Genomic DNA, 22,902 nt, shown 5'->3' with positions numbered 1-22,902 from the left:
GGTCCGGATCAGGGAGACCAGGGTGGCTCTTGATGGGCATGTGGCCCGGAGCCCTGGGAGCGGGTTCGCTGGCTCTCAGGCTGGACTTGGGGGTCCTGCCTGGGCTGTCGCTGGCTGTGCCCAGAGGCTGCCCTGCCACCCCGCAAGGCCCTAGCGGTGTCCCCGGAATGGGGGAGACTCCTTGGTCCTGGGGGGCAGGCAGGCCCAGGAGCGAAACAGAGACACATCGAGGCCCAGGAGAATCGCCCAGGGCAAACCCCGAAGCAGCCCATGGGTTTGGCACAGGGTCACTGAGCTCCCCTCTGCTGGCTCTGTGTGTGGGGGGCAGGTGTGCCCCGTCCCGGCCTCCCCGTGGGCTTTGCTGGCTCTTAAGGCCTCCCCAGGTAGCTGGCTCTGCTCTGGGCCATATCAGGCCTCCTCACCTCAGCCCCGGAGGGGAGCAGCCTCCGCGCGAGCTCATCTGAGATTTGCTACCCGAGCTCTCGTCCTGTTGTCCAACGTGGTCTTTGCAGCAGTGGGTCCCCAGGGCAGCAGGGCGCTGTGGTCTGAGCTTTGAGCACCTGAGCTGAGGGGTCACGGACCGGCGTCCCCCAGGGGGACTGGAGGAGTCCTGGCTCCCTCCAGCCTGGAGAGAAGTGGGGACCACTTGGGGGTGGCTGGGGGCAGCGCAGAGCGCGGGCTTGCCTCCCCCTTGTGGTCCTGCAGACCGCCTTGGGCTGGGGGGCCGGTGCAAGGCCTTCGTCTCAGAGATGCCCATGCGGGCTGGGCTGGGGGACATGGACTGGCACGTGTCACCTGGGGCCGCGCCTCGGGAGGAGGTCTGCTTCGGGGTCACGTCTCTCTGGCCCCGCCGGGACGCACGGGCTGGTGGGCAGGGTGATGGGGGTCGTCGGCCCCTCATGCTGCCTGACCGTGTGAGGCCCTCCTGAGCGCACAGTGGGCTGGCGGGAGCCCCGGCGGCCGCCCTGCCGCCCGTGGGCGAGTTGGTGTCCTCAGATCCGCTCTTGTCTGGGGATTAAAGAGCCGTGAACAGCCCGCAGCGCTGGGGTCGGCCGCTCATCCGTGTGACAGGGACGCCTGTGTCGTCCGAGAAGGCAGGGCTGGCAGCAGGGGCCGCCTCCAGGGCGACTGGGTCAGGGCCGAGCAGGTGTCCGTCAGGCCGCACGTGGCCCCTGTGGCCCCTGCTCTGGGGAGTTTACTTGGGGGCAGCTGGAGCCATTGCTTTGGAAAAGATTCGCGGGTTTTGAGTATGTGGCTCCTGTCTTCCCAGCGTTCAGAGAGGCCTCTGCAGGGGCCCGAGTGAGCCCCGAGCCCGCCTGTGTGCGGGCAGAGCTGCTGGACCCGCCGTGGCTGGAGTGGAGTCTCTGGGGTTACAGGGCAGGCATGAGCTGGGGGCAGCCCTGGACCCCCTCCCATGTGGTGTGGCCTCCAGCGGGGGAAGCTGCGTGCAGACCTGGGGCCGGGCCGCAGCGTCCCTGGGCGACCCCAGCCTGTCTGCGGGCGTCTGCTTCCTTTACGTTTCGCTTCTCACCAAGTGTCCGTCCCGTCAGAAGGCCTTGAGCTGTGTATCTCTGAATGAATAGATCTGATTGAGTGTCTTTGAGCTCTCTGGATTTAAAGCCGGCGGCTTTCTAAAACATAACTTCTCAGGGCATCCTGTACTTGCAGAAGAAGCCTCTGTCGTACAGGGCGAGTGTGGTGAGTTCTCGGGAAGTCCCCCAGGCAACCAGGGTTAACACACGGCAGCACCTGCGGGTTCCCGCCGCACCCCATGGGCAGGAGGGCCGACGGCGGCCCGAAGAGTGTGGAGGGACCCGAGAGGGCAGTTGGCTGACTGCAGTGAGGCCCGAGGGACGGGAGGAGGTCACCTCGGATGAGTGACCTCCGAGGGGCGCCTGGAGGAGGCTGGGGTCAGGCAGGAGGAGTGGGTGTTCCCGGCAGAGGGGGCAGCCAGGCGCGCTGGAGCGCGGGTCACGGCAGGAAGGGGTGGCAGGCATGCTCGCCGGGGCCTCCCCCGGGGCCTGGCAGGTGTGCGCAGGCCCCGTGTCTCTGTTGCTTTTATTTTGCTTCAGTACTAGTGTCCCGAATGCTTGCCGTTCATCTTGAATGCCCTCTTCTCAGCCATGAGAGCTGCTGGAACCCATGTAAGCCAAGCTGTCCGCTGCCTGCGGGCCTCAGTTCAGTTCAGTCCAGTCGCTCAGTCGTGCCCGACTCCTTGTGACACCACGGACTGCAGCACGCAGGCCTCCCTGTCCATCACCAACTCCCGGAGTCTACCCAAACCCATGTCCACTGAGTCAGTGATGCCATCCAACCATCTCATCCTCTGTCATCCCCTTCTCCTCCTGCCCTCAATCTTTCCCAGCATCAGGGTCTTTTCAAATGAGTCAGTTTTTTTGCATCAGGTGGCCAAAGTGTTGGAGCTTCAGCTTCAGCTTCAGCATCAGTCCTTCCAGTGAACACCCAGGACTGATCTTTAGGATGGATTGCTTGGCTCTCCTTGCAGTCCAAGGGACTCTGAAGAGTCTTCTCCAACGTCACAGTTTGGAAGCATCAATCCTTCGGCGCTCAGCTTTCTTCATGGTCCAACTCTCACCTGCGGGCCTCAGGTGAAGGCTTTGCGGTGCCCCTGACCTCCAGAGTGGCCCCAGATCTGGGAAGTCTACCGGTCCACTCGCCTGTGCTGCACCAGCACCAGTTTCTTGCATGCCTCCCAAGACGGGGTGCTCACCACCCCAGGAGGCAGCCCTTTGCCCTGGAGGCTGCTCCCACGGAACCCCTGCCGTGGTGGGGACGGTGTGGGGTCAGCACGGTGGTTTGTTTCAGCAGGTTCCTGTTACTGTTCATGGGCCCCAGCTGGCCCTCCTGCCTCCCCCAACTTCCTGCCGTCATCTGACCAGCCCGTCTGGACTTTGTGCAGAGCGAGGCCCCTCTACGAATCATCGAGGGGGCAGCGAGGTCGGGTCCATGTGCTTGAGGAGTGAGTGGGGCAGGAAGCCTTCTGCAGCCCCAGGGACGCCCCTCCCGGTGACTTAGGATGGGAGGATTGAGGGGTGGGGGCCCAGAGGTGGAGCCGCGGGAGGTCCTTCCTGGGGGAGGAGGGCCCTGTGGGACCAGCCCCAGCTCCGTGGATGCAGGGACTCTGGGACCCAGGGTGCCAGGCAGGGGCTTCCAGGAAAAGTTGAATCCGTGCTCTGGGTCTTTTTTGGTGTTAGTTCTAGAAGGTCTTGTAGGTCTTCATAGAACCATTCAGCTTCAGCTTCTTCAGCGTTACTGGTCGGGGCCTAAACTTGGATTACTGTGATACTGAGTGGTTTGCTTTGGAAACAAACAGTCATTCTGTTGTGTTTGAGACTGCCTCCAAATACTGCATTTTGGATTCTTTTGTTGACTATGAGGGCTACTCCATTTCTTCTAAGGGATTCCTGCCCACAGTAGTAGATATAATGGCCATCTGAGTTAAATTCACCCATTCCAGTCCATCTTAGTTCACTGATTCCTGAAAGGTCGATGTTCACTCTTGCCGTCTCCTGTTTGACCATTTCCAATTTGCCTTGATTCATGGACCTGACATTCCAGGTTCCTGTGCAATATTGCTCTTTACAGCGTTGGACTTTACTTTCACCAGCAATCACGTCCACAACTGAGCATCATTTCTGCTTTAGCCCAGCTGCTTCATTCTTTCTGGAACTGTTTCTCTGCTCTTCCCCAGTAGCATACTGGATACCTTCCGACCTGGGGGTTGGGGAGCTCATCTTCTGGTGCCATATCTTTTTGCCTTTTCATTGTGTTCATGGGGCTCTCAAGGCAAGAACACGGAAGTGATTTGCCATTCCCTTCTCCAGCAGACCACGTTCTGTCAGGCCCTGACTAGCAGGGACGTGCCCTTCAGCCGCTGCACGTAGCTGGACGACGTGTGCTGGGTCACCGAGATGCACCACCCGTCTCCTCCCGGATGAGGCGGTGCTGTCCTCCTGGGCTGCGGGCTGCCTCTGCCGCAGGGGCCCCTGGAGCTCGGGTGGGGTGCTCTAACCTCACAGTCACACTCTCCACTCTGGACCAGCGTTTGCAGCCTTCAGCTTTGTACGGTGTCCTGAGGCTGCCATGCCAGGGACCATTCACTGGGTGCTCACAACTCCAGAAAGCCGTCTGTCCCGGTTCTGGATGCCAGAAGCCCGAATCCAGGTGTTGGCGGGGTGAGCTCCGGGGGCGGAGTCTTCCTGGGTGGTCTCCCTCCGCAGGTGCTGGGGGAGGGTCCCTCAGGCCTCGTGGGGCTTCTGGCAACTCCAGGGATTTCCGTCTTGTGGTTGCGTCCCTCCTGCCTGGGCTTCTGTCGTCACACGGCTCCTTATCTCCCCGTGTCCCCGTGGAGACACCAGTCACATCAAGGGAAGGTCCCACCCCGCCCCAGAATGACTGCGTTGTAGCTAACTACACCTGCAGCGGCCCCTGTTCCAAGCACGGTCACACCTCGAGGTCTCGGGAAGGACGTGGGCTCTGGAGGGACGCTCAGGCTTGGCTGTAACGGCAGCAGACTAGGGAGACCTGTCCTTTGTGCCGGCGCTGGCAGGGCCGCCCCTGGGGGCTGCGATGGCGGGTCTTTGTCCTTGTTGGCTCTGTACGGTGTCCTGTGGCTGCCATGCCAGGGACCGTCCTCCAGGCGCTCACAGCTCCAGAGAGCTCTGTGCGTCCCGATTCTGGACGCCAGAAGCCTGAATCCAGTGTGAGGGGCACGGGTGGGCTGGGCAGGCCCCCCCCCCCCCCCGGTGACCGGGGCCTGAGGCCTCCTCACTCTGCATCTGTCTTCTCTGCCGTGCCCTCCTTCTCCCTGGGGGCCTTGCCGTGACCTCTTAGGAAGTCCCAGCCCGTTAGCTGGCCCCTTGCAGTTGCCAGGCCCGGCCGCGTCTACTCCAGCCCCTTGTACCTGGAGGGGTCGCGTGAGGATACCAGGGAGGCGTGTGGCAGGGGCGGCCAGCGGGGGGCGGTGGGGACTCTGGCAAAGGCCAGGACTGGAGCTGGCTTGTGCCCGGGAGAGGGGGGTCCAGCTGATCCCGAGAGCAGAGGGGAGGGCTGGCGGGCAGGCAGAACCTGCCGGGAGGCCTGCGGGCTGTGTCGGCCGCATTAAAATCTGTGAGAGGCCTTACCCTCTGCCTGCCCCAGCAGCCCGCACCTGCACTGCCTCCTCCTGGCTCCGTGTCTCTCACGATGCATCCCAGGTGGGAACAGTCCACTGAGGATAGGCTGAAACCTTTGCTCCTCGCCTGGAACCCCTCATGCAATCTGGGGACCTGCTGGGCACCAGACGCGACGCGGCGACCCAGGCCCAGGCTCCGGCCCAGGGAGCAGGGCCTGCCCGGCACGTCACTTCGAGTGCCTGCTGGGGGCCTGACCCGCCTTCTCTGCCTCTGCTGGGATGCCAGCCAGGGTGGGGGAGGGGCTGGGACATCTGAATCAGTGCAGAAGATAGAATAGCTTTTGATGGGACGTTAAATAATTAATTCTGGTCTGGGATGGAAATATTGAATGTTAAATTATACATTTTGGTGTTAGATGCACTGTGGCGGGGGTGGGGGGGGCTTGAAATCCTGGGTAGCTTCCAGGCCGCCCTCACAGGCTGCTGGGACCCCGGTGGGTTCCGCTGGGCTGCTGGCAGGCTCACCTGGTGGTGGGTCCTTTCTCTGTGCTGCCCCCACCCCCAGACTGTGAGCGGTGCCCCCTAATGGGGGGCTGGGTTCCCGGCGTTCCTGGCCTGGGTGGTTCTGTTCCCTCCGTGCTGCTGGCGAGCATCCTTCTTCTGGGAAGGAAGTTCGTGGATACGGAACAACCCAGAACAGGTGTAGACGGGCCTTGTCGCAGGTCACTCACTTGCAGACAGTTCCGGCCTGTGGAAAGCTGTGCGCTTTGGTGTCCGGAGCCCGCTGTCTTGGAGGTGGTTTGATGGGTGTGTAATTCTTCCAGCTACACTGTTGGTGGAGAGAGCCCGCTGGCCTTGGTTCAGGGCCTGGCGTGGCCACCCCAGGCCACTCGGTGATGTGCCTGAGCTGCGGCCCCTCCGGGAGTGGGGCTACGGCTTCTATCACGGGCGCATCTGAGGACCGACACCTGCGTGGAGGGACCCTCAGGGATCCAGGCCCCGAGTTCTCATCTGCCTCCTGACCTCATTTCCACGACCAGAGTCCTGGAGAGCCGCCAGGTGAGGGGGCCGAGTGGGCTGCCCACCGCACCCCAACCAAAGGGCAGCCCCCCTCAAACAGACCCCATTATTAGGACAGTTTCAGATTCACAGAAAACTGAGAAGACAGTAGACTTCCCGCCCCCCGAACCCAGCGTGGTCCGTTGACGCCATCATCCTCCTCCAGCTCAGGACGGTGGCAGCCGTTTATCAGCCAGCGGGGAGGTGTTAGCGAGACCGCAGGCCACGCTCTATCATGTTTCCTTGATGTTCCCACCTGCTCTTCTCTGTGCCAGGACCCCACAGGACCCCACAGGACCCCTCGTGGCGTCTGGTTTTCACGTGCCCATGGGCTCCTCCGGGGTGAGACAGGTGTTTTAAAGACCAGATTCCAACTGGGGCTAGCGTCCCTTGCACGGCCCTCATGAGGCCAGCTGGGGAGGCCGAGCCGGGGCCTTGAGGCGCCGGCGAGTCTTTGCTCACCTCCCCCCAAGGCAGCAGCTCTGTCTCCTCCACTCCGGGCCAGCTCCTCTCTTGTGGTCGCAGGGAATCTACTCTGGGGAAAAAAATGCATCTTTGAAGCCTACTCACAAGTATTAATAGGATGAGAATCCGTGCAGTGGCTGGCGCGGGAAGGCCCCGATGGGCCAGCAGTGAGCAGGAATCGAGAGGAAACCGCTTTGGGGGCACAGTCCGGAGCTCTGCCCGTTTTCTAGCAGTTTCCGCCATCAGTACACGCAGGGGAGGGAGTCACCATAGGCTTCTTTCCTGCCGAGGGTTTCCTTGGTGCAAAGATGCCGGGCGGCAGGGGGGCTTGCTCTGACTCTGCTACCGGAAGGGGAGAGGTTCTTCGTGGTTGGGGTGAGCTGGCTGCACACTGCAGTGTCAGGTGCCAGGCCGTCCCGTGGGCAGGGTGCCCTCATTTACCGTGAGCCTGCCACGTTTGTGTTGGCACTCTGACGCGCGCTAGCCTGTCACCCAGCCACGTCCCGTTCACCCCTCAGGTCTGAGGTTGAGTGGCACCTCCTCCAGGAAGCCTTCCCTGGTGCCCCCACCCCAGCTCGGTAGGGTCTCCCGCTGGTGCTTCCTGTGAACTCCGGAGGCTCCCTCTGACCTCTCGTCCCTCCACAGGCCTTGGCATGTCCTGCTGCTCGCTGAACCCTGTTGACCGTGTAGGTGGGGAGGGAGAACCCCTGCCGTGTCATCATTGCCACGTTACAGATGAGGGCCTGGGACCCTCGCGAGCTGAGGGCGTTGCCAGGGTCGCGGGGACAGTCTGCAGCTGGATACGAAGCCGGGTTTAGTGATGCCAAGCCTGGCCCTTTGCCCCCGTGGAAGGCTGTGCCAAAGGCACCCTGGGATGGTGCGCCAGGCCAGGGCCACGGGGAGACCTTGGGCAGAGCCTGCGAGCCCTGCTCCCTCTTGTAGGACACACGAGCAAGGGAGGTGGGCAGCCCACACCCTGCGGTCAGCGGCTGCCCTCGGCTCCTCTCCACCCCTGCCTGCGGCTCTGTGGACCCTTTTGGAAAACCTGTCCCTACCCTCCTGGGGATAGGCTGGTTGTGGGCACAGTCTGCAGGATCGTCTCCTCAGGGTTGTCTTATCAGCTCAGGATGCTGTGAACGTTGTCTCCGTCCTCATGTGTTGGAGAGAAACAGAGAACGTCTCTCCCCAGTATCTTCTTCTGAGGGCACTAATCCCCTTCATGGGCCTCCACCCTCGTGACCTGATCACCTCCAGTGACAAATGCATCTGGGAGTAGGGCTTCAATACATGAATTTTCAGTTCAGTTCAGTTCAGTCACTCAGTCATGTCCGACTCTTTGCAACCCCATGAACCACAGCATGCCAGGCCTCCCTGTCCATCACCAACTCCTGGAGTTTACCCACACTCATGTCCATTGAGTCAGTGATGCCATCCAACCATCTCATCCTCTGTCGTCCCCTTCTCCTCCTGCCCTCAACCTTTCCCAAAATCAGAGTCTTTTCAAATGAGTCAGCCCTTCACATCAGATGGCTAAAGTGTTGGAGTTTCAGCTGGAGTAGTATCTGGAACATCAGTCCTTCCATTGAACACCCACGATTTATCTCCTTTAGGATGGACTGGTTGGATCTCCTTGCAGTCCAAGGGACTCTCGAGAGTCTTCTCCAACACCACAGTTTAAAAACATCAATTCTTTGGCGCTCAGCTTTCTTTATAGTCTAACTCTCACATCTGTTCTGGGAAAAAAATACGAATATTGGGGGGATGCAGACACTTGGTCCATAGTGAAGGCTAACTGTCGTCCAGTGGCAGACCACCACAGTGGACTTGGTGGAAGTGGGGGGCCACTCCCAGGAGGGGCGGAAGTGATGACTGTGGCTGTGACAGTGAACCCAAAGTGTGGGGGACCTCCTAGCCATGGGGGGGTGTGTTGCCCCCATTTCTCAGGTGAGGAGCTTGGGACTCAGCTTCACTCAGCATTTGCTTCTCCTGGGAATGGACAGGGACCGTCCTGTGTCAGACTCAGCAGGACCTTTCTAAATGCTCAGTGCTATCAGATCTTTTCAGAAACACCCACCTAGCCATGAGCACACTTGGGCTTGCAGTTTGTCCTCTGACTTGTGAGCGGCTCAGGACCGTCCTCACACAGCTCCACAGCTGCTGTGGTGCCGACGGTCACCCCCAACGTCCCTGCTTCCCCTTCTGCGGGGTGTCAGCAGCAGTGTCAGCAGGGCTGGGAGTGTGAACACAGCGCAGGCAGAGCCCCGCCCTGCTCCAGGGGCTGGGGGCAGGGCCGCAGGGCGGCCAGAGCTCCCGAGGCCCTTCAGGCGCTGGCGTCAGAAGCAAGGAGCGGGCGAGGGTGGAGAGATTCACGCTGCTCAGGGCACTGGGGTTGTGCTAGCAGTTAGTAATGGAGTTACTAAGTCATCACTTCAGAGATAAGTGTGTATGTTGAAAAATTATTGCCAGGGTGTAAAAGATACAATTTTTGTTCCCCTTCCCATTAAAATGGCCATTAATCAGGGAGGGCAATGAAGCGGCTCTGAAACCCATCGGCCCTCTCCAGGTAATGGCTGCTGTCACCTCGTCCCCATTAGCAGCCGGGGGTTTGATGGATGGGGCCGGCCCAGAGCCCGGAGCCCACGAGCCAGAAATGCCGAGGTGGGGGCGGGGCATTCCTGGGTTAGTCTTAGACTGGAGGCTGGGGCACTCACCAGACAGGTTCTCTCTGTCTCTGTTCGTGTGCAGGTGACCACTCTGACCCTCAGTCTCTTTATATGACCTGGGGTGCAATATCACCTTCTCATGTGGCTGAGGATTCAGTGAGCCAGACGGGTAACTTTGCAGCCCAGCGCCGTACTCATGGTCAGGGATCAGGCTGGGGGTCAGGGCTCAGGCCCACTTGCGTGCTGGCTCCTTCAAGGAGGCCCCTGTGAGGCTGGAGTGACTCTGAGCGCTGCTCGTGGGCTGACTCTCAGCGGCGGGGCCAGGGTGCCGGGGGGTGTGGTTTGGCACCCCTTGGGTTTGTGTGCTGGGGACAGCCACCGCCCCAGAATCCGGTTCTGGGAGGGGATGGAGGAAAACAGGATCCACTCCTTGTTTCTCAGCAGCTCTTTCAAGTGTGAGGATGGAGTAGTGCAGAGGCAGATGCCGCCTCTCAGAGGGGCCTGGGCTCAGACAGCCTGGGCCGCCTCTTACAGGTGGTCCCCGGCAAGTGAGGATGCCTGCTGGGGCCGCGGTTTCCTCATCTGGAAAGGCGAGGCGATGGTCCTGACCCCGTGGGATTGTGCTGGAGACACGCCACCCGTGCCGAGGCAGGAATCCATGTCACAGCAGAGGCAGGAGCTGGGTGGGGCCATGAGAACCCGCTCCCAGAGCAAGCTGTGCAGACGCCTGCCGTCTGGCCCCTTGGTTGCCCAGGATAAGAGAAGGGAAAGTGCAGTGGGGGCCTCTGGGGAGGGGGAGGCCCTCGCCTGGGGCTGGGTGTCCGTCCGCCTCCCCGTGCTGTTCTGTAAAGTGTATTGGCATCCCAGGCCTGGGCGGGGCGTCTAGTCCTGCCCCTGGGATTCTGGTACCTTCTGGGCAGTGACTCACGCCGCCGGGCGGCCTTGCCTCGGATCAGTGGGGAGCTGTGTCGCTGCCTGTCTGCGGCTGGGTTTGAGATGCCGCCTGTGTTTTGACATGCCTTCGGCTCACCTCTTACCTGCCAGATGGGGCAGGGCAGGCCCAGCCCGCGCCCCTTCCTGCTGCGTGTTATCAGTCATCGCTCAGGCATCGCAGCTGTGATAGCAGGGAAGAGTGCTGAGGGGGAGGGGAGGCCGCGTTCACAGACGGTGAGTGGCCGGGGTGACCCACTCCTCCAGTTCCCCAAGCCGCCTTGTGGTCTGACGCGCTTCCTGGCCCCCGGGAACCTCAGTTCAGTTCAGTTGCTCAGTCACGTCCGACTCTTTGCGACCCCATGGACTGAAGCACGCCAGGCTTCCCTGTCCATCACCAACTCCCGGAGTTTGCTCAAACTCATGTCCATCGCATCCGTGATGCCATCCAACCATCTCATCCTCTGTCACCCCCTTCTGTCCTCAATCTTTCCCAGCATCAGGGTCTTTTCCAATGAATCAGTTTTTCGCATCAGGTAGTCAGAGAATTGGAGCTTCAACTTCAGGAGCCTCAGGGCCTCACTTAGCAACCCCGCTCTCATGCCTGGAGGCGAGGCTGCTGTCTGTTGGCCTCCGATCAGGGCTGGATGAGCCCGCCTTTCGGGGCGGGGCTGGGCCGAAGATCTGGGGTCCCGCGGGCAGATGGACAAGCTGGGTCCACCTCTGCTCACCCGCTTTCAGCCGTGAATCCTGAGCCTCAGTTGTTCCTCTGTGAAATGGGAAGATCGGCAGGAATGTCTCCTGGTGGATGTAGCGAGGAGGAGGAAGGGGAAGTTTAGATCGTTAAACAGAAGTAAGCCTCGTAAAGACTTGGCCGGGGCAGGGCTGGACACATGTCTGCAGCGGTTGTCATGAGGCCAATCAGAGCAGGGCCTTGCGCTCCAAACAGGGTTCCTGCTTCCGACGCTGTGTCTGCCTGGAGGGTCCTGGGTGGCCTTTGCCAATCGTTTGCATCTCCCGAGCCGGGGTTTAGGTTTCCCGTCTGCAGAGTGAAGACTTTGGACCAGATGGTTGCTAAGCTCCTTCTGCTACGGACTTGGCGTTTTCCTGGCTGATTCCTGCAAACCTTCCTGGTCGGGAAGAGCTCTAGTTCAGGTCCCCACCCCTGTCCTCTCCCACTCCTGTGCCTCGACATTACGGATCAGGGACCACAGACGGTCAGTGCCCGGGGCCCTTGGACAGACACTGTCTGTTGCAGGGATCCCGCGATGGGGGCTCTGGACGCTCCACCCTCTCCTGACCCCTCCCTGTGTCCCATGAGGACCCCTGGCTCCAGCTTCCCTCCCGGCCTCTTCTCTCCTGGCTCCCAGGCACACGGAGCGCTGCCCCGGTCTCTCCTGCTTCCACTGGTGCTAGGACTGCTTCTTCTCGAGGTGCCGGGGGCTGGCACCTCTGCACGCTGTTCGGGGCAGACGGCGCCTTAGCTGGTTGCAGCCGGGAGGGGATGGCGCCCGGGAGCGGGGTCTGCCGCTCAGCCCTCCTCCTGCAGCTCTTCCTAGGGTGTCAGGAAGGGGGGTGGATAGTAAACCTCGGCACCCCACCCAGTGAGGCCTCAGAGACACACAGAGGGCGCGGGTGCTGGGGGCCGAGGACTCGGGGAGGAACAGGGGTGGGGTGGCCCCGCCCCTCCTGGGCTCAGAGTGGCGGTCAGCTGGTCTCTGAGGCCCTGGGCTGCTCGCCCCTCCAGGCGCCTGGCCCGGGGCTGGCCACGGCCGTGACGTCCCTGGGGGCCCCTGGCTGGCTCCTGTGTGCAGTGCCCAGGATCCGAGCCCTCGGTGACCAGGTGGCAGCCCCTTGTTCCCAGCAGGAAACGGGCCCGAGGTGGGGGCGGACGGTTGGGGGAAGGACGGAGCTGCAGCGGAACCAGGCTGTCCCCCGTGACCACCCTCCTGGGGTAAATGGGGTCTCGGGCTTTCTCCTGGCCTGGGGGAGGACAGACGCTTGGTGTTCCTGCTTTTGCGGGGCCTCCTGTATGTTGTGGGAGCCCGACTCCGGCGCGGTCCCTGACCACAGCAGTGAGGCCTCGGTCACGTCACTGTGCCCTCTGGGCTTCGGTTTTCTCACCTTGCAGGGACGAGCAGCCCCTCTGGCGGGTGACCGTGGAGACGCCGGGTCCACGCACAGGGAGACCGAGGCGTGCTGGCACTGACTGCCCTGGAGGTGCTCTGTGGGCAGGGGTCTGCGAGGCCAGCGGCTCAGGCCCCGTAGGGCCCTCGGCTCGGGGACCCCGCGCGTCAGCATTCAGCCCTCTGTCTGTCCGTGTCGCAGATGTCAGCGCCTGCAGAGACCGAGGCGTGGAGACTCTGGCCGCTGGTCCTGAGGCTCGGGGTGGTGTCTTCTCCCTGCATTTGAGGGTCTTTTCTTGATCTGGACCCAGCAAGCAAGGAAACTAGATGTGGGGCGTGGTTTCAAGTCTCACTGGAAGCTCGGTTCAAGGGCAGGAGAAGGCAGCGGCCAGTTCCGAGATGTTGATGGACTTTTTTTTCCTTATTAGCCTTTTTCATTCCTCGTAAATCACTCTGAAGCTCCAATCCCGTAAGGATGGCCAGACTGCCCTCCCTTGCCACCAGTCACCCGGCCCCACGAGTGGGTTTTCATTTTGGTGTTTTGCTGTCTTGGGGCCTGGAGTCCAGCCCCCTCCCCTGTCCCAGCCTCCTTCTGGCTCCCTGGAAGGAAGACCCCATCTGTAGGGCCCTGGGCGCATGCCGCAGGTGGTGGCTGAGATGACCGCGTTCCCCACCTGCTTTTGTTTCCCGGCCTCTTGGCGGCAGAGTTTGAACATGGAGCATGGACGCCCATGGACCGTCACAAGTCCCTCCTGCCGCCGCTTGTCATTCTGAAGGCATTGGCACCTGTGTCTTTGACCTTGCTTTCAATGAGAAAAGAGAAAAAAACAGACGGGCAATGCTGGTGGCTGAGCTGGAGAAAGCCATTTATAGTGACTTGTTTCTGAATATGCAGCCGAGTTGGCTGTAGATTTGCCCGGCTGATAGAGAGTTTCCGGGGAAACGTATTTAAATGAGCTTGATGGTCCTGGCTGTGTGGCTCCGAGGCGCCACTGTGTGTTTGCCATGCCTGGTCCTGGCTGATAAGGGGGTCTTCCTGGTCTGTGCCGTTCCCGCTTAGTGATTCCTCAGGACGGCGGGGCGCCCCCCTGACCGCTCGGGGCTGACGGACCCGCCCACTCACCAGCTGACCAGCAACTGGGCAGCTGGGCCTTTTAAAGGCCGAGCTGTGTCCCTGTCCATCCTTCCTCTGGATCATCTCTGTGGGGTCCTCGGCTCACGTCCTGAGTTGCAGGGCAGAGACTTGAGAATCCGCCTTGCATGTCAGGGCTGTGCGTTCAGTCCCTGAGATCTCTGAGATCCCACAACTCGAGAGCCCGGTGCTGCGGAGCCCAGGGCAGAGTGACGCGCGCCTGGTTAGCAGAGCATCGGGGAAGGCGGCGCCTGGGCTGGGCCAGCTCCCACCGGGGATGGCGGGACCACTCAGGGAGGGCCCGGCGTGCAGTGCGTGTGCACGTGCGTGCGTGTGTGGCCTCCTGTGTCACGCAGACCTTCTGGGACCCAGTGTGACGGCGGCTTTGCCACCTTTAACCTGAGGCTTTCGAGGTCGCCCCAGAAGCAGGGAAGCTTTGTAAGCCGTGCCTGAGAGTAGGCCCCGGGAGGTCTGCTCCCATCGGGCGGACCTCAGGAACTGCGGGGGAGGCTGGGAGACGCGGTGCAGGGGCCTGGAAGGGGAACGCGGGGTTTCGCTGCCCACTGCTGGCTCCCGTGATGGGGGCACGGCCTGTGGCAGGGCCCTTGTTCTCTCTAATCCCTAGTGTCTGCGTTCCATTCGTGGAGAGCGGGGGAGAGATATTACATGCAGGAGTCGCGTTTGCGTCATGTTCATCCCAGTGTATTGCGTGGCACTTAGTAAGGACTTGATTAAAGAAGCTCGTGTTCTTGTCATTAAGACGTAGGATTGGGAGGCGGGTTCTCATCGGAACCTCTGCTGTTGATCCTGTCTGTCCATCCACCATCCATCCGTCCTTCCCTCCAACCACACACCATCCACCCACCCACCCACCTCTCTGCTTATCCACTCACCCATATCCCCAAACATTCTTCGAGCATCTTGCAGTCACCGTTCTTAGGCTGTCGTATGAACTCGGTGAGTCGCAGTCTTTCTTGTCTGTGAAGAGGCAGCTCAGAGCCTGTTTTTAGGGTCAGATGTGATAGCTGCTGCGGTGTGACCCTGAGCGAGCTTGTGGGTCCCTGGGCCTCTATTCCTGTCTGTAAAATGGGGGCACAGTTTTGGTCCAGCCCGTCTCCTGGAGGGAGTCTCCTGGGGCTCTTGGATCTCTGAGATGGTGGCAGTGGGAGGTAAAATGTCCCTGAGTCTGATCCATCCTCTGTTCTGACCGGCCACAAGGCCCGGGGCTGGCACATATCAGGGTGCACTGAATGTTTGATGAGTGAGTAAGTCAGGGAAGCTCAGTCCCTCGTGTCCTCCAGACAGAAAATAAAGCTCCATGAGATAGTGGTTTACTTCTCTTTTCCAATATTGTCTGTCCTGTCTTGTCTGTTCCCATCTCATCCTACTTCAGTGAAAAAAATGCCCTTGGGACCTGTCCGAGTTTATGCCTCACCAGCAGGTCAGCACCTGCGGTTCGCAAACCCTGCCCTGGAGAGGCAGGAGGTGAGTCCTTCCCTGAGTTAGAACCCTTGTCCCACCAGGAGGCTGACTGCTGCAGCCCAGGGACCTGAGCAGAGCGGGGCCGGCAAGCTGGGCAGCCTGCAGCTGACTCTGCCCACGCAGGGCGCAGCCTGCAAGGCTGCTGTCTGACTGCGTTTCCCCAGGTTTCAGCAGAGGCTTTGGCAAAGGCCTGCCTGGAGGCCTCCGAGTGACGCTGCCTTCTAAAGGCAGAGTCCCCACCCTCTCTGTCTGTCTGTCCCCACCTTGGCCTTCGGCCTCTGCCTTTTCAGCCCTCATCCTGAACTTCTCTTTTGAAGTCGAGCCTGGAACCAGACCTTTCACCCCCTTCCTGCGTTTTCATCCGAGTAAGGGCAGGTCCCTGTGTGTGTTCGAAGTCTCTTCAGTCACATCCGACTGTGCGCCCCCATAGACTGTAGCCCTCCAGACCCCTCTGTCCATGGGGCTCTCCAGACAAGCACACTGGAGTGCGTTGCCGTGCCCTTCTCCAGGGGACCTTCCCGACCCAGCGACTGAACCTGCATCTCCTGCATTGCAGGCAGATTCATTACTGCTGCGCCACCCAGGAAGCCCAGTCGGTGGAGGGGGTAAGTCAACCCTAAATCACCGCGTGGATCTCCTCGACCCCTGGTCATGCAAAACGCGCTTCTGCAGGCGTTCGTGAGCACCTGCTGCAGGCCAGACGCCTGGCACACGTTCCATCGAGTCCAGCAGTCTCACGGGAGGGGTGCACTCGTCCCCATTTCACAGACAGGCAAACTGAGGCCAGTGGCCGGATGTGAACCCAGGACGGTGCAGGCTGTTCCCCACCAGCAGGCCATCTGACTGCAGCCCAGACCACTCCAGTCCCCACCGCCCCTACCTCGCCCCACGCCTGCTCCGCGGGGGGGCACCCTCTGGGCTGGGCCTGGGAGTCTCCATTCTCAAGCTTCTCCCATGAATGCAAGGAAGCCGACTGGCCAGCAGTATCTGGGAATCTGTTTGCCCGGATGTAGGTTGGTGGGGTCCTGCCTCGGGGCCCGAGCAGCCCGCGTCTGGTGGGGCCCAGCTAGACTGCCATCCAGGGTCCAGGCCTCGGACCCTGGGCTCTGCGCTGTCAGAACCATTCTTAGTCCTTCACCAAGTGGAGGGGCTGAAACATTGAAGTCACGGTCGAGGCAGGAGGTAGACGTGTGTGAACAGCCCGGACATCCGCGGCTTTGGGGAGCTGGCTGTGCAGGTGTCTGCTCCTGGCACGACTGGTTCCCGGGGGCACACACCCTCCTCCCTCTGATTCCCTGCCTGGCTCTGCACACACGGTCCTCTGCTCGCCTGGGGCCGAGGCTCCGTGGGCCCCGCGACACCGCTGAGCCCAGGAGTCTGAGCCTTTTGTGTGGAGGGACGGGGGAGGAGGGCAGGACGAGCAGGTGTGCATCTTTTCACTTGTTATCAGGGATGCAGACGAGAAGGGGAGTTAGAAGATGGGGAAATGTCATCCTTTGACATTTATGTTTTCAGAGGAGCTGGCAGGGACTGTGAGCCGGGAGGTTTTTGATCATCATGGGAGAGGGAGGCCTCTGGGGAAGCCCAGCTCTCACCCCAAGGATGGGGAAGGCACCGGCTAGAGATGCCTCCGGGAGCTGCTAGGGTGCTTCACAACACCTGCTCCCTAACCTTTCATTGGGACCCCGCCCCTCATCTGACCCCGCGGCTCTCAGGGGTCTGCTCCCTGCATCCCCTGCCATGGGCCCGGATCACCGGGGCCAGGTCCCCCCAGGTGAGACCTGAGATTTCCCTTACTGCACAGATGCGCAGGACGGACCAGCAAGGGACAGGGCGCCCCAGGCAGAGCTGGGGCGGCTAAGCCTGGTTAAGGAGCTGGCCCCGTCTGGCGACCGGAATCCAGAGCCCGTCACTAACCGCTGGTGACAGGCTCCAGCCTGGAGCAGAGTGGCTGAGAACTCAGGGCCGAGCCTTGTGGTGGTCGCGGCAGCTGCAGAAGCTGTTCTGTCCACTGAGACTGGGGACCCGTAGGCACATGGACCCGTCTCCTGGCCTCGGCTTGCTCACCGGTGGCAGCTGCCCGCTGTCCTGGGCTCTGCCCGTAGGAGACGCAGCCCCGACCCCAGGCCAGCAGACAGACTTTGTCTCCCAAGCCAGTGCTGGCTGGTTGCTGGTGTCTTGTTTGGACTCTGCAAGGAGGATCCTAAGTTCTGTCTGGCTCCGGGCGGAGGAGTGCGGCAGTTGACTAATGATGTCTGCCATGGTAGGCATAGGAGTGGGGTGGCACGTGTGCCCTCCAGTTGCCAAACCCTTGGGCCCCGACACTTCCAGCATTCTGTCTAGTAACTGTAAGGACATCGAGCAATATTGCTTTAATTTTTGTTCTTCCTAAATATTTAGAGCCCTTAAAAGCCAAGAATAACAGCAGAAGCCAAGTCGCTCATTATTTGTGAAAGGCCTCTTGGCGCGCCCAAGCGTGGGGACCCCCGGCTGGGCCAGCTGCACAATCAGCCCATTGAGTCTTGTCTGAGGAAACACAGAGGAGCCCTGTCGCTCCTCGGATTCATGACTTCCGTGCGAGCCGGCCCCTGAAACAGCACGCCTCCCGGAAGTCAGCGCACAGCGCTTGGCTTGTTGGGCGAGTCCGCCGTCTCGCCAGCTGAGAAAGGGCCCTTCTGTACAGTGTGGGGTTCTCTCTCCACTTTTAAAAAATTGCCGCAGGACGGAGAGCCGCCTCACAGGAGGTCCGAGACGCGTGTCCCGGGTGGGGGTTTAGGGAGGTGACCTGGCCTCGGGTTTCCCGTGTCCCATGTGTGCACGGCCGGCCTTGTAGAGGTGTGAGGATCCGCTGGGATGACGCACATAAAAGGCTGATTTGGCTCGGTTTCTGGGGCACCAGCGCCCAGCAGAGGGGTGTCTGTGAATTTAGCCAGTGGTCATCACCGGCCGTGTTCACATCCCCTGGCCTCAGATGCACATGTGCGTGGACACACGTGCGCACACACACACACCCGTGCACATGCAGCAGACTCTCAGAGTCGAGACCTGTCTCTTTGCCTCCTTGGTGTGTGGTCTCACCCAGCAGGCTCCCCGTCAGTCCTGCCGGGAATCATGAGCAGCTTGTGTGACCCGCGAATCACGCTCGAGAGTGTAACACTCTGTGTTCAGGTCAGCTGTGCGCTCGCCTGGCCCCGTTTCCCCGTGACCATCTGTGGAGCCCCGTCCTTGCTTGCCCTGGTCATCGGAAGATCTGTGGGTTGGCCGTGTTGAGGCCTCTGAGGCTGGGAGCCCGGTGGGTCCTGTGTGTCTGGAGGGGGCTGGTCACAGCAGGACCGGGGCAGGGTGGGGCAGGGACCCCAGGACTTCGGCACAGCTGTCCATCCAGGGAGAGCCTCCGGGGATGCTCTTGTGCAGTCTGAACCTGGGGATCTTTGTTTTCCGTCTACACCCTGACCCTCTAGCTAGCTGGGCATCTGTTTAAATGGTCCCTACGGAAAGATTGGAGGGGCTGGAAGGGAAGGGAGCTCTACGCTGGGATGTTTGCCTCTATGCTACGCTCCGGGCTGTTGTGTGACTTTGGGCAAGTCACTTGACGTCTCTGGGTCTCTGTCTCCCCACCTGTGAAATGGGTCAGCACCCACCGTGGACAGGAGTTATTATTAAACCACATGGTGCCTTCCAGAGCAGGAGCCTGGCGGGAGCCACTGTGGTCGTGATGTGTGTGCACACCTGGGGTGGCCCGGATGGGGCAGACCCTCTCCTGGGGGAGAGGAGAGCGGGACTCAGTGAGTGGCTGGTGGGCAGGAGATGGCAGAGGGGCTCTGAGCCCAGGCCTGGGCTCCAGGGCACTGCGCCGGGCGCACACAGCTCTCAGCAAACGTTAGTGCCCCGAGACGGCGCATCCTGCCCGACAAATACAAAGCAGGTGTCTTGCCTAAAAAAATCTTATGCTCTGCTTTTTTTTTTCCTTGAGATGAAAAGTGCTTTAGTAACCGTTCTCAACATCTACAAACACTTCATTACTGTTTCTTAATGACTTTTGGCTTTCTCATGAAATTACAGAAGCGTCTTTTTGTCTCCCCCTCCCAGGTCATCTCTGCCGTGTCAAGACTCTCCCTGCACAACTTGGCTCAGAACAAAGGGATCAGGTGAGCTTTGCGGAGCGCGCAGCAGGGCGCCCACCTCTTCGTCCCCGTCTGCCCCCGACGTGCCCTGTCACAGATACTGGAGTTTTGAACAGATACCCTCAGCCCTTGTCTTTCTCATGAATTTTCAGCGTGTTGTCAGGTTGCCTGTTGGCGGCGGCTGGAAGGGGTGGGGAGGATGGGCGAGGCTTTAGCTCACACCCGGGAAATCTTGCAAGCCTGTTACTGATGGCTGCAAAATCTCTTTCGATTTAGGTAATGAGATCAGCAAATTAATCCTTTCACAGATCATCGCCTAGCTAAATGCCCTCTCCACACGTCAAAGCTGGGTTTTGCCTCCGATGAAGTAGTGGTGTTTGTGGAGATGGGGCTGAGCCAGGGGGCCTGCCTGCCTGTGGCTGTGGGCCCCCCGGCAGGAATCGCCCCACTCTTGGCTTTAATTCTGCTCGGATTTGCAGAGAGTTCCATGGCCCTGGGGTCTGATCTCTGACACACGGATGTTGGGGGGCAGGGGGCCCTGGGACTGAGGGGGCAGAGGCGTCTGGGGGAATGGGGGCATGCTGGCCACAGGGGACAGTGGAGGGCAGCCCCAAGTGAGACCTGATCGTTACAGATTCCGACCCTCAGAGCGGGGTCAGGGACACCGGCTTCCACACTCGATGGGGACGATGCCTCCCTCAGTGTCCCTGGGTCGTGGGCCAGCAGGGTGGGAGTGAGAGGTTTGGGAGGGCAGAGACGGCTCCTCCTGAGGGCAGAGGGGCTGGGGGAGGGTCTCGCCTGGGTGGGTACCGGCGACTTTGTGAGAGTGGTTCAACTCTGGAGGGGGCTCCCCCCTGGTGTTGTCATCGGGTCCCTGCACGCTCGTGGACTTGGGGGTCCCAAAACCAGGATGTCTCCTGCAACAGGACCCTTGGTGGGGTTATTTGCCCAGGTCCAAAGAGTCATGGGAACAGATGCAAATATTAGGAAACCCACCCAGAACCTATTTTCCTATTGAGTTCTCCAAAGTCTCAGAAGTTTCACTGAATTGAGTTTTATTTTAAATGTCAGATGGACGACAGGCTGTTTAAAAATGCTGTTGCGCTGCTATTAAACAGAGTCGAGAATATTTGTAACACGGTTAGGCTGTAAAGAATAAGGTTGGGATGAAACCTCTGTACCACCGCCCGGCCCACGTTCCAGAACGCTGCTCTGCCTGTGAGGCCCCCAGCTACGTGGACTGGTTTTCAGTATAGCTTTCGTCTGTAACAGGGGTAGTTTAAAAATGTGTAGTTTAAAAAAGTGAGTCGTTGCCAGATACACAGACAGTTTGTGGGTTTTCTTGTTTGTGTTTTTCCCAGGAGCGGTCGTCCGCTCTTTGCCCCACTAGCCGGGACGACAGGCTGCGTTCCGGGTGCCTCCCCCTGGTTCCAGCGTGTCCGCCACCTACCTGTGTGCGTGTAGGCAGGAATGGAATTCGTGCCACAGAAGTCAGTCATTTTATCTGCTTTGTCATGTGACTCGAGAGTGTGATCTTTTCTCTCCATCTCATAAACATCCTCCTGATCGGGGGCCCGGTGTCGGGGAGCCCAGGGGTGCTTCTGGGGCAGATGAGACAGTGGCTTTGCTTGGGTGCGGTCCTGCAGTGGGCCGAGCGCAACGCCAGGCTCACCACGCCCTGCCCCGGGGGCAAGAGGCCGGTGACCGAGGCCATGACTGCCTTGTCTGTTGGCTCCCAGAGCCTCGGGTTCCCTGGGGCTGACAGTTGGCCAGGGAGTCTGCTGGTGGCTTAGAAAGTGGTGAGGGGCCTGAGGGTGTGCTGGTGACCTCTGCGCAGTGTGGAGGCCCCTGGGGGGCCGGGCGGCGCCCTGACCCCTCCACCCCGCAGTCCCAGGGCCCCTGCCCCACGACACAGGTGCCTCCCCGGCCGCTCCTGTGCTGGGTGGGCAGAGGCCAGCTCTCCGAGGCTGGCCGGTGGGCTTGGAAACGCGCCTCCTTCCCTCTCTCTTCTGGGCAGCATGCGGGCACAGTGGCCCCCCTGCTGGGGAATGAAGACCCCAGCCCCTCGGGCGATGGTGAGCAGAGAGCGCGGTGGTCCAGCCTGTGGAGCGGGTGAGAGCCGGCTCCAGTCTGGTGGGCTGCGCGCCTCGGGTGGGCGGCTCCTCGCAGAGCTGGTGGGAGCGGGGGAACCCGGGGAGCGTCCCAGGGTTCATTCTCGAGGCTGAGCCCCGAGGTCCTGCAGGCGTTGGCCCGCAGGAGGGCTCTGTACGGTCCCAGTTTGCTGTCATGACGTCACAGGGCCTCTCGGGGCCCCTGGGACCACCTTTGGGCCTGATGACTCACGGAACTCAGCTGAGCTGTTATCCTCAGGGTTCTGGTCTATTACAGCGAAAGGAGGCAGGTCCAGATCAGCAGATGGAAAAGGCACATAGACAGGAGTCCAGGAGAGACGCGGCACAGACTTCCGGGCCTCCTCTCCCCAAGGACTTGCATGGACAGTGCTTAATTCTCCCAGAATGATGTGTGACGTCATAGATAGGAATTGCCAGCCAGGGAGGCCCCCTTGAGCTTTGGTGCCCTGGTTCTCCTTGGGTGTGGGTCGTGTAGACACGGCTGAATGCCCCTGTTGGGGTGACCTTAGCTTCCAGCCCCTGCACACGTCCAGCTGATACTGTGGGCCTGAGGTCCCCCGTAAACCCCATCATTTCTCAGACCCTCTGGCCTGGCCTGGGGCCCCCCGAGGTAGACAGAGATGCTGTAATCAGCAGGATGCCCCAGGAGCTCAGAGGTCCCTCTCGGGAGCCAGGCCAAGGGCCGGACCTTTCTTGGACACGAAGGGTGTGGGCAGCCTGGGGTTCCTGCGTTAACCCTTTGCTGCACATGGGGGAGGGAAGTGAGGGGTCGGGAAGGTGTTTGCGGACCACAGGCGGGGCCGGGACCTGCCGACCGGAGCGGTGCCCTTGCAGGAAAAGCTGCCCAGCTCGCCTGTCCCCTCCTCGCCCTGGTCACTGAACGCGCCCCGGGCCCCTTCTCACCCGGACTTTCTCCCTCCCTGTCTGAGCTCCAGTCCAGAACTTTCCCGGGGTCCTTTCCCTCCGTGGCGCCCAGGGACAGGACCTCCGGCACGCCCCGCAGCTCACCCTCCCTGGGCCTGGGAGGTGGGCTCCGCCGCTCCGGAGCGGAATGCCTTTGAGCAGCTCCGTGCAGGCCGAGGGTTTCACAGGCGATGTGTCGGCCTGGAGCCAGCAGCACTCACACAGAACCCTGACTGTGCTCTGCGTTTGAGAGCAGTTCATGGTGTCAGTAATTAGCAAAAGGGGTTCCTCTAGCCAGACTCTTTTGTTTTAAAAACCCGCAGACGGAGCCCACAGCCCTGACGAACCTCTCCCGCGTTTCTTTCGTGCCTGGAGAGGAGCCCAACGCACTCCTTTAAAAAAATGATCATTTTCACAACCCCTGCTCTGTGCATCATGAGCTGACCTCCCACAAAAGCCCCAGTTATGCTTCTCAGGGGCTGATGAATAGGAGGCGTAATCTAAGAGCCCCACCCCAGTGCCGGCTGGGGGAGCAGGAGTGATGGCGGGGGGCTCTGGGGAGTCATCCAAGCCCAGTGTGTGGGGATGGGGGTCCTTGTCATAGCCGGAGCTGGCCCTCCAGATTGAAGGATGTCCTGTTCGGGGGTCGTCATGGCTCTGAATGCCTGGGAAGGAGGAGATGGCAAAGGGGCGGGACCCTCTCTGGGCCTGAAGTCCAACGGTGAGACCAAGGCACCCTCAGCCCTTGGAGG

The 22,902-nt window shown here is 60.7% G+C and overlaps 1 protein-coding gene across 4 annotated transcripts in view; it reads left to right on the top strand.

Moving 5' to 3' along the window:
* VAV2 (vav guanine nucleotide exchange factor 2) overlaps positions 1-22,902 on the top strand; it is a 180,313-nt gene that overhangs the window by 82,689 nt on the left and 74,722 nt on the right. For all 4 annotated transcript variants that reach the window (XM_070455884.1, XM_070455881.1, XM_070455874.1 and 1 more), the window contains exon 3: positions 19,081-19,139. In XM_070455884.1, the coding sequence (XP_070311985.1) occupies positions 19,081-19,139 (59 nt within the window). The remainder of the gene's footprint in view (positions 1-19,080; positions 19,140-22,902) is intronic.

The sequence above is a fragment of the Odocoileus virginianus genome, chromosome 2 (genome assembly GCF_023699985.2).
Source record: "Odocoileus virginianus isolate 20LAN1187 ecotype Illinois chromosome 2, Ovbor_1.2, whole genome shotgun sequence".
In the NCBI taxonomy this organism is placed as follows: Eukaryota; Metazoa; Chordata; class Mammalia; order Artiodactyla; family Cervidae; genus Odocoileus; species Odocoileus virginianus.
This window is presented reverse-complemented; position numbering and strand designations above follow the sequence as displayed.